The sequence below is a fragment of the Camelina sativa genome, chromosome 19, assembly GCF_000633955.1.
Source record: "Camelina sativa cultivar DH55 chromosome 19, Cs, whole genome shotgun sequence".
Taxonomy (NCBI): domain Eukaryota; kingdom Viridiplantae; phylum Streptophyta; class Magnoliopsida; order Brassicales; family Brassicaceae; genus Camelina; species Camelina sativa.
Window position 1 is genome coordinate 23,932,821 of NC_025703.1, and position 16,783 is coordinate 23,949,603.

A 16,783-nucleotide genomic window follows, 5' to 3' on the forward strand; every position below is an offset into this window, starting at 1 on the left:
CAATAATAATTTTGCCCATATGGGTTTAAATAATTCGTAAAAGTGTATTATAAATTTTGCATCGTAATTGTGATTCAAACAAAGTGTGGTCTATCTATATATATTATTCAAATCGATTTGAACATGTGTTGGATCTCAATGAGCCAGTCAAGGTTCATAATAAAGTCTTTATTAAGCAGCGTAGGAGGAGGTTTCTTACTTGGATCTGCTCTCTCAACTCCTCCGTCTTTCGCCACCGCGTCTTCTTCTCCTTCCCACTCCGCCGAAATGGGAACTCACAAAACCAAGGTTTGCATCGTCGGAAGTGGTCCAGCAGCACACACGGCGGCGATCTATGCAGCTAGGGCTGAGCTTAAGCCTCTTCTCTTCGAAGGATGGATGGCTAACGACATCGCTCCCGGAGGTCAGTTAACTACAACCACCGACGTCGAGAACTTCCCTGGGTTCCCTGACGGTATCCTCGGTGCCGAGATCGTCGAGAAATTCAGGAAGCAATCGGAGAGGTTCGGTACTGAGATCTTCACTGAGACGGTTAACAAAGTTGATTTCTCGTCGAAGCCGTTTAAGGTAATCACCGATTCGAGAACTGTTCTCGCTGACTCTGTGATCGTTTCGACTGGAGCTGTAGCGAAACGTCTTAGCTTCACTGGATCTGGTGAAGGCGATGGTGGTTTTTGGAACCGTGGTATCTCCGCTTGTGCTGTTTGCGACGGAGCTGCTCCGATTTTTAGGAATAAGCCTCTTGTGGTTATTGGTGGTGGTGATTCGGCCATGGAGGAAGCTAATTTCCTCACTAAGTATGGATCTAAGGTTTATATTATCCATAGAAGGGATACGTTTAGGGCGTCTAAGATTATGCAGCAGAGAGCTTTGTCTAACCCTAAGATTGAAGTCATTTGGAACTCTGCTGTGGTGGAAGCTTATGGAGATGAAAACGGACGTGTTCTTGGAGGGTTGAAGGTGAAGAACGTTGTTAGTGGAGAGGTTTCAGATCTTAAGGTGTCTGGATTATTCTTTGCTATTGGTCATGAGCCAGCGACCAAGTTTTTGGATGGCCAGCTTGAGCTTGATGAAGATGGTTATGTTGTGACCAAGCCTGGTACCACAAAGACGAGCGTCGTTGGTGTATTCGCTGCTGGAGATGTTCAAGACAAGAAGTATAGACAGGCCATCACTGCTGCAGGAACTGGTTCGTTCTCTAACTTTTCTTTTTTCACATTTCGGAAAAATGAGTTTAGCTCTTTGAAATCATTACTGGAATCTATCAGAGTATCTGATAATACTACTTGATGCCTTATAGGATCATGTTATAAGAGTAGTTAGGTATCTCATTATGTGAACAATTGTTTAAACGTTTATGATTGTTGTTTGATTGATCTGTTCAAGAGGAGTCAGGTTTTTGAAAGTCATTAGCTTTTAATGATGAACTCCTTTCATTTCTCAAAGTAGTTTGCTTTGTATATCGTTTGATTCACTTAACATAGTCTTCGACGCATGCTTTTGGATTTGTGTTTGCTATAGAGTGGTCTTGGGTTGCGAACGAAACTTTGAGTTCATATTGATCATGTGTTTGCGGTTTTAGACTATCTGCGTTCATTCTCATTTTATAGAAGACTGGTACTAGTCATTAGAGAGCCTGGAAGTCAAGTGATATGTGCTTGTTACTTAATACCATTATGTATTATTGACTATTTGTGTTTGCTGTAGTGGTCTTGTGTTGTGCCTTTGTTTTCGGTTGAAGGCTATCTGCGTAGGAAATTCTTAATACTCTTTAGAAGACTAGTAGGGTCTTGATAGCCTGCAGGGGAAACTAAAATGTTTTCAAGGATATCGTTATAAGATTTGTTATCTAAATATTACAATAACAAGCCGACACATTTAGCTATTTACACGGCATGGTGTGTGGTCTTAAATTGACTCAAGCTGAAATCAAATTGTTCTTGGCGGTCTAGACTCTAGAAGTGATTATGTGTTTCCATCAAACCCATTCAAATGTTTATCACCTTTCGCTTTGTGTCATGAATAAGAAAGACCAAGTTTAATAAACAACTTTATGAATGGTGCAGGGTGCATGGCGGCATTGGATGCAGAGCATTACTTACAAGAGATTGGATCTCAGGAGGGTAAAAGTGATTAGAGAAGGTGTAGGAGAAGAATCCATTTACAAGTTGCTCGATCACTTCCTCTCCCCTTATTATTTGCTTTGTCATTTTTAAAACCAATAAAGAATTGATCAAGAAAAAAAAAAACAATAAAGAATCGGATTGATCTCACAAAGACAATCTGAGTAGAGTTTTGTTATTTGCCTTTGTTTGCAGTTGGATTTTGTGCCGAATTAAATAAACTCTTTAGTTGTCGCTGCTTCGACCCATTGCTTTTTAAGATTTGTTCCATTGCTTTTTAAGATTTGTTCCTTACGTGAGAGTACTTTTTATATTTATCTTGGTTATGTAACCACCTCTCAGGCCTATTCGTTTGCTAATTCAATGGTCCTGGTCCTTCTGAATGAGAAATGAACCAACCAGATGTTCATTTTTGTCTCAAAATTAGGGTAATATTTATAAATTAAAAATTTTAGATCAATAAATTAGGCTATGCTATGATGGTTTTATCGGAAATACTACTTTATTATAATTATTGGTTTTATCGTAATGATATAGAGCACAATTGGTTTAAACGGAGTATGTGTTTTAAGAAGAGTAGTTGTGGTTGCACATGCGGAAGTTTGCGAAAGCAGGGGGTTTGGTTCATAGCATTATTAGGTGTTTTGGATAATTAATTTAGAGATTGAAAATTGGTGTGTTATCACAATATTGAGGTTGAGAATTAATGTGAATATACATAGAACTTTATAATGTTTTTTTCTTTCTTTTTGTCGTTTACATAATTTTTAGGCAGGTTTGAACATTACACGAGAAAATACTTTATCTATAAATACAACATTGAGTATATTTTTTTCTTATTATACTAAAAAGTTATATGATTCAAACTTTTGCGCTTTTAGATTCAAGCTCTAAATTATTTTTATCAAAATAATGTTTTGCCACATTTGAATATTTTTATCAAATTAAAAATTTATCTTTTATCAAGGTAAAATAAAGAAATGTAATTAAAATCCATATATAGATGAAAGATGAAATAAAATGATTTAAAACTAATTATTACTTTTTACGATTTTGGTACAAAGATATATATCATCATTAAGATTAGTTACCTTAGTTATCAAATTTTAATTAATCACCATAAATGCCTCATCATCTCGGTTGTGAATCTTGTTGACAGTGCAATATCTTATTTTTTTGATTTTTTTGAAAACTTAATGTCGATGACATTGTTTGTAAATATGTCCTAAAAGGTTTTTCCAAAAATATACTTGGAAAATGTATATATACATCATCTAGAATTTTCTGAAAGGAGTCTTTAAATTTTAAAGAATCTTTTGAAATTTAGTTGGACCATTTGGATAGAGCTGATTCATCCATATATAACAAATGACAATGAAAAACTCTCTTGTTCACCCCTCCTAATTAACCAATAAAAATATAACAATATGTGATGTCATATCATATTTTAAAAATAAATCAAAATTCAAATAAAAAACAAAACAAAATAAAGAAATAAATTCTGTAGATTTTTTATTAAGGAAATTATGTCGGTTTAAAGGAGGATTAGGGTTTAAATTTTATAAATAAAAAAAATATATGTAGGTTTGAGATTATAAAATATCGGTTAGGATTTAGATTTTATTAACCGAAATTATATGTTGGTTTGTGTTTACAAAAGAGTGGTTTGGGTTTACGGTTTAGATTTACAATTAAACAAAATAATATGTCGGTTTGAGTTTATAAAAGAGTGGTTATGATTTAGATTTTAAAATTAAAAAAAATTATATGTCGGTTTGGGTTTATAAAAGAGTGGTTAGGGTTTAGATAATTAAACAAAATTGTATTTCAGTTTGGGTTTATAAAAATGTAGTTATGGTTTAGTATTAAAGTTAAACAAAATTATATATTGGTTTGGGTTTATAAAGAAATGGTTAGTGTTTAGATGTTATAATTTAAAATTATAATATAATGTTAGAATTAATAATTTTAAAATTGATTGATCTTTGTTTCTTTAATTAAAAATTTATTTCCTTTTAATTAAGAGGGGTGAATCTAAGAATTGTCTTTTTGTATTATAGATTAGCGGTTTCACTCGTTTGTGTTTTTGAAAACTTGTAGTCAAAATGTCTTAATACCGTACGTACGTAATTGAATTTGCTAATGTAACTTCCATTGATTGAATGAGATGAGTTACAAAACTGAACTACACTTTGATTTTTTAATGTTTTGGTCAACGCACAAGTATACAGCATGTGAAATTGTGAATGCATGCATGGCTAATTACACAATTTATGTACGTAATTTTCAGAATTAAGTATAACTGTATACGTGTACTTGTGTTTTTTAATGTATCTGACAATATATATAGTCAAATGAAAACCAATTCTTTATCTATATACTAATATAACTTACGTTGTACAACATAGTAATTAAGAAGCACAAAAACTTAAGTTTGATTCTCTACGTTATTAGTATTTCTTTAATTTGTTTTCATAACCTTCCCTTCACTCATGATCACACAAAGCAAGTGTCAAAGATCTTTGTTATGGTTTCTGGTGTTCCACGGCGGAGCTACGGCCACCAGGGGGGATCCCTCCGGCGGGAGACAGCTCTCTCAGACGCCCACTTGGGCTGTTGCTATCGTGTGCACCTTTCTCATCCTCATTTCCCATCTCCTCGAAAAGGGTCTTCAAAGACTTGCCAACGTCTGTTTTCTTAATCTTCTTCCTTTTCTTACAAGTCTTCTTGTTCAAACACACATTTGTCTAAAACATCTTTAATTGTTTCTATCTTCTTCTCAGTGGCTATGGAAGAAGCATAAAAACTCTCTCCTTGAAGCCTTAGAGAAAATCAAAGCCGGTAAGTAAACATACATATAGCATTGCTTGTCTTAAAAGCTATTTGGTTTGGTTTTTGAAAATGGTGATTGATTCTACAGAACTGATGATCCTTGGATTCATTTCCTTATTACTCACTTTTGGAGAAACATATATTCTCAAGATCTGTGTTTCTCGAAAGGCTGCTCTCTCTATGTTACCTTGTTCATCTGAAGACATAGAGCTTTTCCAGAATCTTGCTCCATTTCTTAGCACGCGTCTTTCGGCTGCTGGTGATACATCTGTGAATTGCAAACAAGGATCCGACCCACTCATAACATTGAAAGGCTTGCACCAACTTCACATCTTGTTGTTCTTTTTGGCCATCTCTCATATCCTCTATAGTTTAATCACTATGATGCTTAGCAGGCTCAAGGTACGTACGCGATAAATCTAGTTCTGATCAAAACTGTGTTTGATTGAGTCAATGAATGATTCATTTTGTATTGTCTTTTGTGGCAGATTCGTGGATGGAAAAAGTGGGAGCAAGAAACATTATCTCATGACTATGAGTTTTCTACTGGTACTTTGTTTCATCAGATTCTGTTTTGAAAGTTTTATTATATTTTACAGACTCACTTTTTTTGTGTGTGGTGTAGATCATTCAAGACTTAGACTCACTCATGAGACTTCTTTTGTGAGAGAACATATAAGTTTCTGGACAACAATTCCTTTCTTCTTTTACGTTGTAAACAAACCATGTCTCTCCTTCTTCGTCTCTTTCAAAATGCATCAAAACGTTCTTGATTTGATTATTCTGAGCTCTTCGGGTTACAGGGATGCTTCTTGAGGCAGTTCTTTGTATCTGTGGGAAGAACCGACTACTTGACTCTGCGCCATGGATTCATCTCTGTGAGTTTTATATTCTTGCATCTTTCCATTTCCTTCTCTCACAATCTTGATATGTGCTACTTCTGATTCAGGCCCATTTGGCCCCGGGAAGAAAGTTCAACTTCCAGAGATATATCAAAAGATCTCTCGAGGACGATTTCAAGTTGGTAGTTGGAATAAGGTTACAACACAATCAAAATGCATATGAAACTGTGTTTCCTACTGTTTCTGACATAATTTTGCTCTGCAGTCCAGTTCTTTGGGCATCATTTGTGATCTTCTTGCTGTTTAATGTCAATGGTGAGCTACACATCTATCTTTAAATTCAAATAAAATTCATATACTGAGGTCTTTCTATTCAACTTTCAGGATGGAGAACATTGTTTTGGGCATCAATACCTCCCGTGCTCGTAAGACAATCTATCTCTCTAATATATATACACAGCTTCTTGTTCTTGGAAGTTTCTTGATTAAAAATAATTCTTGTTGCAGATAATACTAGCTGTTGGAACGAAGCTTCAAGCGATTATGGCAACAATGGCGCTAGAAATCGTAGAGACACATGAAGTAGTTCAAGGGATGCCTCTAGTACAAGGCTCAGATCGATACTTTTGGTTCGATTGTCCTCAACTGCTACTTCATCTTATCCACTTTGCCTTGTTTCAGGTAATTACAATATGAAAGCATCTTCTTCTTGATTTCATCTTGAACTAACATGTTTTTGCAGATTCTAACTCCTCTGTTTTTTTTTGCCAGAATGCTTTCCAGATAACACACTTTTTCTGGATATGGGTAAAAGCAATGAGTTTCCTCTTCATTTCAACATTTTGGAATGTATATTATTTACTTAGTAATATACATATTTGGAATTTGCAGTATTCTTTTGGATTAAAATCATGCTTCCATAAAGATTTCAATCTTGTAATCATCAAACTCTTTCTATGGTAAAAAGCTTATTCATAACCTTTATTATGTTTCCAATTAGTATTATAGAGGACAAGTGTTTAAATCATGTTGATATGTGGCAGCCTAGGAGCTTTGATCTTATGCAGCTACAGTACTCTCCCTTTGTACGCCCTCGTTACTCAGGTAACTTGTAAAACCTTAGTTTCCAATTGATACTCTTATCCAAATGATGATCTCTTGAAGGAAAGAGAATAGAGAAATGATGAAATGGTGTGTGGAGCAGATGGGTTCACACATGAAGAAAGCAGTGTTTGATGAGCAAATGGCAAAGGCATTGAAGAAGTGGCATAAAGACACCAAATTAAAGAAAGGCAAAGCGAGGAAGCTCCCGAGCAAGACACTTGGTGTTTCAGAGAGTTTCAGCATCTCCTCATCTTCCTTTGCAACCACTCTTCACCGTTCCAAGACCACTGGTCACTCTTCTAACATCAAATACTATAAGCAAGAAGATGAAGAAGACGAAATGTCGTCTGATCTTGAAACAGCTGGGGCAGAGGATGCTATCGACAGGATTCAACAACGGCAAATGCAATTGCACCACTCTTAGGCTCTTAGCTAGCTGCTTTCTTTTGTTGTTACTTGAAAGCTCAAATGAAACAGTTGTCGTTTACTAATTGGTACTTGATCAGAAATTAACGCTCATAGAATTGTTTTTATGTGTTATACACCATGTTTAGAGTTATATAATAACTTGATCTACAAGTTATTTTACAATATAAGATAGAGCATCTATTTTTTTTAGCAATAAAAATTAACAAAAATGTTAACTTTCCTTAATACAAAAATGTTCATAATTTCCAATATCTTGAGAGAAAAAATGAGAATCTTTCAGACGGCTCCGGTGGCTTCATACCGCCAGAACAATGGTCATAGTATATGTGTATGATGGAAGTGTTGGAATTGGATTTGATATGTATTAACTTTTTGATGAAATCATCATACTCTATTTTTAATTTATTTCTAATTGTTAAGTCTAAAAGTGACAATGTAAAAACTTAAAACTCTAAATATAGATAGTGGCAGATCCAAAAATAAAACTTACGGGGTTTTACTATCAATATTTTACATATAGTTGGTACAGAATATAAAATTTTAAATTTAATAGGCTCAAAATCATATTTCACCTAACTATTTAATCAAAACTTAACAAAAATACATTTACATTTATTATTTTTAAATTTAATGAGAGGTCATTTGATACCCCCCCTAATCTTCATTTAGGTCTGCCAGTGAATCTAGAATAAAAAAAATTGAAACATTTTAGAATTGGAAATAAAATAAAGTTAGAATTTTAGAGATGAGTGATGAAATAATGTTGGAGATTCAACTATCAGTGGCTGAAACTAGTCGTTCGATCCAACGACATGCAAACGAACAACATAACGATCAAAAAAAATGGTAAATTAAATATGATCAAAATTAAAGTTAATTAAATAAAAATATAAATTGGATTTTGGAGGGTGTATTCAAAATATGATTTTGGAGGATTTTGTGAGATTTAAGAAATTTAGAATTTTGATAGATTTTAGGGAAGCTGATATGATTTATGTTAAAATTCTTTCAAATCTCACATAAAACAATGAGATTTGGATTTATGTATTTTTAACTAAACAGATCCTCACAAACCCTCCAGAATCTATAAAACTTATTAAAATCCAAATCCACAAACTGTTTTGAATAACAGTGGATTTTAAAGTAGATTTTTAAATTATCAGTTCAATAAAAGTGGATTTGAATAGACTTTTTAAAATCCATGATTGAACTTTGGAAATTTTGTACAAATCACTTAAAATATCAAGTTGAATACACCCCCATAGTTATTTAAATTAAACTAAATCTAATTAACTAAAATAACAAATTAATATAAATATATATAAATAAAATTATAATCAAATTAAATTTAACAATATTAAGATGAATAAATTAAAAATAAATTTTAAATTAATCATTTAGAAATATATATATATATATATATATGTTTTTAATTTATTTTCATGGGTATATGTAATTTATATTTTTAAATCAAATATAAATAATCAAAAATTAAGTTTTATTAATTTAAAAAAATATATATATAATCATTAGTCGCAGCGACAAGCAAACGAACAACTCAGCGACAGTTTCTAACGACAGTCGGTACAGTCGCTAGCGACAGATATACGAACAACATATGCTGTCGTTAGAATCTCTCGCCGGTTGCTAGTCGCTGTCGCTGGATCCGGTGACAGACAAACGAACAAGGCCATAGTCTATTAACTAGCCAGTCAGCCAATCATATGAGAGAACTCCAAATTCCATAATCGTCGTTGAATCGCCATGAAAAAAAAAAGTAGCCTATTATAGTAGACGTGTAACTATAATCTAGATATCGGATCTATAAAAACAATAATAAAAATATACATATCAATTGGTTTAATGTAATGATAGAAATAAATTTTTACATATATATTTCAGAAAATTGATATTACAATAACATTTAAATTTTGCTTTTATCAAAATTTTATAGGAAATCCCAATATATTTCAAAATTGTTAATATAATGCAAAATTTATTTTTTTAGATCTGACTATCCAAACTTTTAAATCAAGATATCTCTAGAGTCTAGATATTTGAAATTCACTATCTAAATCCTGATCCGACTGTACTAAATTGTCTCAATTATATATTTCGAAATTATTAATATTAATGAAAAAAATTTACTATAAATAAAAACTGTAGATCTGACTATCCAACTAAATCTTTAACTCAGGATGTCTCTAGATATTTAAAAATTCACTATCTAAATCCTGATCCGAACTGTCCCAAATAAATTTAAAAATCATCACGATCATGTTATCTTCTTCGTCCAAATATTATATCATCATGTTCATGTCATTGTCAATACTTAACTATTGTTTAAACATCCACCTTTTAACATTAAACAAAATTATCATTAACCTAAACAGACAAGGACGCGAGTAGATAGAGATCACAGTGACCACTAAACTTAAAACTAATTAATTAATTTATTTTTTGAATTATTTAAATATTTGATTATTTTAATGCAGTTTGAGACAGAGAGAGACAACGACGAAGGAAAGAAGAAGAAAACGAACTGACGAAGAAAGAAAGAAAGAATGAGAAAACGAAGACGAAGAAGAAGAAAGAGAAAGAGAAAACATGAATCTCTCTGTTTCTTCTTCATAAAATCCAAAATCTCAAAATCTTTTTCTAGAAATGATGATGGAGAAACGTTTGGATTCAAAGGACAAGGTTGTGGAAGAGATCATGAGGATTCACAGATCTCTTCCATCTAGACCTGATATCGAAGACGTCGAGACCGCTACTTCTCTGATTCAAAACGTTGACAAAGAGGATCGGATTCGCTTGGACGCCATTGATGAACAAACCACCTCTTTTTCTGGTGTTCCTAAAGAGCTTTTCGACGTGTTGAAGGAGATGAGGAGATGTCTCGTTCGTTTCCAGAGCGTTGAACAGAGAAGAGAAGCCAACAAAGTCCTCGATCTGGAATCTGTACACGTTGTCTTCGACGATTTGATTCAGAGAGCTTCGCATTGCATTGCTTCCCCTAACGGCACCACCACCACCACCACCTCTGTGCCTCGCTCTGTTCCTTCTGATCAGAGTCCTGTCAAGTCAAAGGAGATTTTAACCCGTGAAGATACGTTTTTGAAGAAAGCGACATCTTCGTTTTACAGTGATGGTTTGTTAGCTCCTCGGAAGCCTCAGGTTTTTGATTCAACACTTCAGGCTAAGAACGTCACAGGTGAGTTCCATTTGGAATCTGAACGTTTTCATGATTCGTTTGTTTTTCCAATGGAATCATCTTTATATGTGTAGTACTAGGCCATGAAAAATGTTCTGACTTTTGGATAGAATCTCTACTTTTAAGATTCAAAATAGTGTCTTTCATGTTGATTAGTTTGCTTTTCCCAATGGAGATTTATATATGTGTAGGCCATGGAAAAGTGTTTTGACTTGAAATGTTTTGCAATGGACTCTGTTTCGTCTCTAATTGTTATATATGTGTAGGCCATGATGGGGAGAAGTTGAGTCTTATAAAACTTGCTAGTTTGATTGAAGTATCTGCCAAGAAAGCTACTCAGGAGCTAAATCTGCAGCACAAGCTGATGGATCAGCTTGAATGGCTTCCGGATTCTATAGGCAAGTTATCGAGTCTGGTTAGGCTAGATTTGTCTGAGAATTGCATCATGGTACTTCCGGCAACCATAGGAGGGCTTTTGTCCCTGACAAAGCTTGATTTGCATTCTAACAGAATTGGTCAGCTTCCTGAGTGTATAGGAGATTTGCTTAACTTGGTCAACCTGAATCTTAGCGGAAACCAATTATCATCTCTTCCATCAGCATTTAGTAAATTGATACATCTCGAGGAACTTGATCTGAGCTCTAACAGCCTCTCCACTCTCCCTGAATCTATTGGTTCTCTTGTGAGCCTAAAGAAGCTCGATGTTGAAACAAATAACATCGAAGAGATTCCACATAGTATCTCTGGTTGTTCTTCCCTGAAAGAACTCCGTGCGGATTACAACAGACTTAAAGCTCTTCCTGAAGCTGTTGGGAAGTTATCGACCTTAGAGATTCTGAACGTCCGTTACAACAACATTCGGCAGCTACCAACAACGATGTCCTCCATGGCTAACCTCAAAGAGCTAGATGTGAGTTTCAACGAGCTTGAGTCAGTACCGGAGAGCTTATGTTATGCCAAAACGCTTGTTAAGCTTAACATTGGGAACAATTTTGCTAACTTAAGATCGCTCCCAGGGTTGATAGGCAACCTTGAGATGCTAGAAGAGCTTGATATGAGCAATAACCAGATCCGTTTCCTTCCATATTCTTTCAAAACGCTTTCACAGCTGCGGGTTCTTAACACACAGCAAAACCCCCTTGAAGAGCTTCCAAGAGATATAACCGAAAAGGGCGCACAGGTTCTTCTTTCTTCTCTCAGTTATATTTGTCTGTAGATTCCGCAGTTTGTGGTTTGTGTCAGTCATGGATGATTGATTCATGCTCTTTGCTATTATTTCAGGCCGTGGTTCAGTACATGAATGATCTCGTGGAGACAAGAAACACGAAATCTCAAAGAACTAAGCCGAAAAAGAGCTGGCTTAACAGTATTTGCTTCTTCTGCAAGTCCACCAACTAGAGAAAACAGAGCAGCATGGAGATCCTCTAAACCACTCTTGACAAAATCTGACCTTTTATCTTTAGGTAGATTTCTTTCTTAGAGATTCAAACATGAAATCCAACAAAAAAAGACCAGTTTCATTTTCATGTTTCAGGTGTATGTCTGTGACAACCGTTGGCAGGACAGAAGATTCCCGTTGTGTCCAGACAGTTCACCATTCATTCTTTTATTCACAATCACATGTTCTTTCAAAATGTTTTCATATCACTCTTTGTATACTGGTGCTTTGTTTGTTGTATCTTGAGGAAAATGTAATTCAAATTGTTAATCTCTTAAGTGATTCTATTCTTGTTTTTCTTGATGTAACTTTTTACGTTTTCGTCGCTGAACTGAACCTCAATTCTTGTTTTCTTTTGATGTACCAAAAGTCTTGAAAATAAGAGATCACGTCCGGAATAAATATGTTATAACAACATTTCATACATGGACAAAGATATTAGTCATATGCCTCTTGCGTTCCCATGTATTAGGATGTTTGTGTTATAGTGCTGAAACATAGTTAAGGCTAAATATGATTTACTAACAACAAAACAAACTAGATACTGTTACTCATAAGTTGATACATATTCAGGATTACAATTTCCTATTACTAACAGAACTCAAAAGTTAAGAATTAACCAAGGTCAGATCATCAAAAGCTTGAGCTACTCAGTTTTTGAAGAGTTCATATTCTGCCTTCACTCTCTGCACCAAATCAGATAGCTTCTTCAGATCCATTTCCTCGTATGTAACTGCGCTCAGTTTCTTCTTGCAAATGTCGTTCGGCCTGTTTCATTTCTATCAACTCTTCCAACCTAGCCTAATAAACATGACAAGACATTAAAGATTCATCAACATAACTATAGTTGTATTTCAAAATAAAACAGTCAGATGCATTATAGCTTGTTTATTTTACATTATATGGATCGAGCATAATCTTTCTCATTCTTTTCACCTCAGCGAGCTCAGACTTAGCCATCTGAAACATAAAAAGACATTACATATGTCAACCATAACAATGTCTTATACAAAATCAACAAACTTGAGAAGCATAAAATCATTTCTTGCTTACCTTTACTATGGACTCGGCTTCAGCCACCTCAGCCTCACGCATCTGAAACATGAGAAGACATTACATATGCCAACCATGACTTATGTCTTTACAAAATCAAACAACTTGAGATGCATAACACCAAGTCTTGCTTTACCTTTACTAAGGACTTGCCTTGAGCCAAGCACTGTAAACATGGGAAAAAATCAGCTGGAGACATAAGAATTCAACAATTTCTGTATACTAACAAACAAACAAAAATTCTCATTTCTTGCTTTACCTGTTTGGCTTCTTTGATTAGTTTATTTGCATTAGGGGTTAAAGCATCATCTGCAGGAAAGACATTGGATCAAGCTTGTTTCCGGAAAGAAAAAAAAAGAAAAAAAAAAAGCAAAATCATCAACTTATCAATGACCAAAAACAAATATCCTTTAAAGCCACATTACTTGTGTAGTATCCAAGAGCAAATACTGGTGCATTCTTAAACAAAAAAAACCCTGCAAAAAGATTTCGCCTTTAAATCTCTCAGTTCATGGGTTTATCAAAAGAGATCAAATACAAGAAATAAAAAAAAAAAGTGTTACTTTGAAGAGAAGAGACCCATGATCTTCGTGACCCTCCTCTGAAATAATTTGTTTAGGGATTCTCTTAGTCAACAATACAGATGGAAATGAAAATAGTAATAAAAAAGTATCAAAGAACAAAATTCACCACCACAAGTGTCATTTACAGGTAAACTTATAAACTGATTTCAAAAAGTCAGGAGCTTTCAAGCATTAGCTATATCAAATGGGCCAAAAGGGCTCTGTAAGAAAACCCTAACACCAACAAAATCGAACTGAAAGAAGATAAAACAAACAGAGAAACGGCTTTGACTCTAACAGAGAAGCAATAATGAGCAAGACCTACGCGAGATTGACGATAATGGCGATTTTTAGAAGAGAGACACGCAGAGCTAAAAAAATGTTCTTCAGTACTCTCCACTCCGTTCCTAAACAACGAATGGAAAAGCAAACCGGGATTTTGTAGAGACATTTTTTACTTTCGGTTTGGGTTCTCTCTTGTTGGACCGTGTTTGTTAGGAAAGGCCCAGTAAGCCCAAGAAGTGTTTGTTAAAAAACCCAGAAATTGTGAGCAAACCAGCAAGTTGTTGGAAACCAAGAGCTTCAAACGGCACGATGTGTTAATATGAAAATGTCCCACATCGCTCAGACACAAAGTAATGACTGAGGAAGCAGGGTTATAAATAAAGAAGTGGACTGTTCGAGCAAATTACTTACCTGGACGGGGTCAACTCGTGATCAAGAAGGCGAGTGGCTTAGGCTAGTGACCTCCATTGCACATTAAGGAGGGGCGCTTAGCGTAAAGTCTTCTCCAAGAGGAAGAGCCTACGTCATTATTTGTGGCAGGGGGGTTTGCGTTCGCGCAGCCCCCACCATCTTTAGTCACAATATTCATCTTTTCAGCATTAAATTAATTATCTTGTTGGCACATTTTGTTGTCTGGAGGAATTTTGTCTTCTTTTGTTAAGGTACAGAGTCCCACATCGGAAAGAAATATAGAGTTGATGGGTATTGTGTGACTATAAAAGAAAGAGGGTTTCGTTGAATGAAAAGCATCTTTGCGCTTGGGGCACTGACGCAGCTAGTGAGGTCTTAACCGAGGCGCGTCTATTGCTGGTTGAAAACTATTTCCAAACCCCCTCCTAGGCCTAAGCCTGTCCTGGGCCTTCGAGAATTTCTGGAAGAGCTCCCTTCGGGGGTAAAGCTCTACAATTCTTAGTTTAATATTTAGTCCCATTATGTCCACGTGTCAAAAGATGTTTATGATCTGTTCTACAAAACTAAACCTAAAAGTTAAAACCTGCCCAATTTTTCTAGTCCCAACTTTCATCTAACAACATACAAACTTAAAATACACGGTGCAAAGATATGATCAAATACATACATTTTAATTGGTTTTTTACTAAGACCTACAGTCTACAGACATTTTGGGTGTTCATTAGAGCAATATGTGTTCATAAGTTAAAAAATAACTCTTTAACATTATTCTGCTTATTCCAATACCCTTCCCCAAATCACTTGTTGCTATAACACAACAAAGCTGTTACATTTTCCAATCGCTGAATGATCTTAACCGTAGAGAAGTTACCGGTGTTATTTCTCCTTTATAAGCCGTCTGTTAAGAATCATAGGGCTTATTATAAGCTGAAGAAGAGCTGGGTCAACAGTATTTGCTTCTTCGGCAAGTCCACCAACTAGAGAAAACAGAGCAACATGATCATTCTCTAAACCATTCTTGACAAAATCTGACCTTTTTATAGTCATGTAAATTTATTTCTTACAACTCCACACAACACGAAAGGTCCAAGCAAAGAAGCCAATTTCATTTTCACTCTGACCTTTATTTCTCTTGATGTAATGCTTTTTTGGTGGCTGCGCCAAAAAACTCTTGCATATTGATGCAATTAGAGACTTAAGTCCCAGAATTAAATATGTCTAATTTGAAAAGCACAACAACAACAACAAAATCGTGCAAGGACAATGAATCTAGTGTATATGTTGCCCTTGTCCGGTATATTTGTGTTATAGTGCTAAAACATACATAAGGTTAAATATGATTTACTAACACCAGAAACTAAGTAATGTTTTACTGAAAAAGGTGATAGGATTCAAGGATTAACATAGACTAAGTTATGTATATTAAATTATTGATTAATGAATAGGAAAACTCCAAAGTTAAAAAGAGTTAACTAAAGTCAGATCATCAAAACCTTGAGCTACTTAGTTGTTAAATACTTCAATCTCTCCTACAAATCATGCATATTGTTTCTTCTGATCCATTTCCTTTTATGAAACTCTGCTCAGTTTCTTTCTTTTTCCCGCATTAGATCGTCCAACATCATTCTCATTTCTTTCAACTCAGCTCTAGACGACTGCAACATGAAAAAGTCATTACAGATTCATCAACCATATATAAGAATTTGTCCAATTTCAAAAATCAGCAAACTTTAGATGCGTTAATACATAATTAACACTATGCATTACTTGTTTTTTTCTACCTGCAAAAGATTTTCAAACTTCGTTTCCATTTCTCTTGTCTTAGCCATTTGAGCCTTAGCAGACTGAAACATTACAGTTACAGATATATATCAACCATCTATATATATATATATATGTCCTTTGAAAATCAAATAACACTATTTATTGTTTTTTACCTCTTGCAAGGAGTTAATCTCAGCGTTACACCTCTTAAACATGAGAAAATTCGAATGGACACATTAAAAATCAACCATTAGTCTTCTATAAAAGCTAATTAAGGAGCGATCAATGTGCTTACCTCTTCGTGTATGGACAAAGTCCAAGTACCAACTGTAGGAAAGACGATAAACACAAATGATAAGCTTCTTTCGAATGCAAAAAAAAAAAAAGCACAGCTACAACCATAATCTAAATTTCCAACAACCCCAAGTTATTTAGTTTACAGCCACTTACGTATTTCGCAGAATGCTAATCCTAATATAAGACCATAACCAGTCCCTCTCATAATGATCTTTTTCTTATCCTCCTGAAAGAGAAATTTTTAGAGGTTCTTAATACAGATGGCAATGGAGTATCATAAAATAAAAACACACAGTTAACAAAGATAGAACAAATATTTTAAGATTCTAACACAAACGTACACCTGTTGATTTGCGAACTGACCTAAAAAAAAAACAAATTCGAACAACAAAATCGAAGAAAGAAACAGACATTAACCTGTAGAAAGA

At 34.6% G+C, this 16,783-nt stretch overlaps 4 protein-coding genes across 5 annotated transcripts; 3 read left to right on the forward strand and 1 right to left on the reverse strand.

Moving 5' to 3' along the window:
- LOC104767045 (thioredoxin reductase 2-like) lies at window positions 73–2,399 on the forward strand. The gene is made up of 2 exons (XM_010491066.2): window positions 73–1,189; window positions 2,067–2,399. The coding sequence occupies exons 1-2, from the start codon at window positions 124–126 to the stop codon at window positions 2,135–2,137; spliced, it is 1,137 nt and encodes a 378-aa protein (XP_010489368.1). The 5' UTR covers window positions 73–123; the 3' UTR covers window positions 2,138–2,399.
- Window positions 4,616–7,325, forward strand: LOC104767046 (MLO-like protein 7). Its single transcript, XM_010491067.1, has 14 exons — window positions 4,616–4,810; window positions 4,907–4,964; window positions 5,044–5,357; window positions 5,444–5,504; window positions 5,581–5,669; window positions 5,759–5,833; window positions 5,905–5,993; window positions 6,063–6,112; window positions 6,182–6,222; window positions 6,305–6,478; window positions 6,569–6,604; window positions 6,689–6,756; window positions 6,841–6,901; window positions 7,002–7,325. The coding sequence occupies exons 1-14, from the start codon at window positions 4,616–4,618 to the stop codon at window positions 7,323–7,325; spliced, it is 1,635 nt and encodes a 544-aa protein (XP_010489369.1).
- LOC104767047 (plant intracellular Ras-group-related LRR protein 5) lies at window positions 9,910–12,277 on the forward strand. Of its 2 annotated transcripts, none has more exons than XM_010491068.1 (4): window positions 9,910–10,544; window positions 10,811–11,724; window positions 11,826–12,007; window positions 12,079–12,277. In XM_010491068.1, the coding sequence occupies exons 1-3, from the start codon at window positions 9,995–9,997 to the stop codon at window positions 11,940–11,942; spliced, it is 1,581 nt and encodes a 526-aa protein (XP_010489370.1). In that variant the 5' UTR covers window positions 9,910–9,994; the 3' UTR covers window positions 11,943–12,007; window positions 12,079–12,277. The 2 variants fall into 2 exon arrangements, with proteins under 2 accessions (XP_010489370.1, XP_010489371.1); XM_010491069.1 differs by having other exon boundaries at window positions 12,106–12,277.
- On the reverse strand, window positions 12,481–14,472 carry LOC104768145. Its single transcript, XM_010492073.1, has 9 exons — window positions 14,346–14,472; window positions 13,924–14,005; window positions 13,599–13,636; window positions 13,461–13,511; window positions 13,295–13,344; window positions 13,172–13,201; window positions 13,036–13,077; window positions 12,880–12,942; window positions 12,481–12,783 (listed from the first exon to the last, which is right to left on the reverse strand). Exons 1-9 carry the CDS (start codon window positions 14,470–14,472, stop codon window positions 12,679–12,681), a joined length of 588 nt encoding a protein of 195 aa, XP_010490375.1. The 3' UTR covers window positions 12,481–12,678.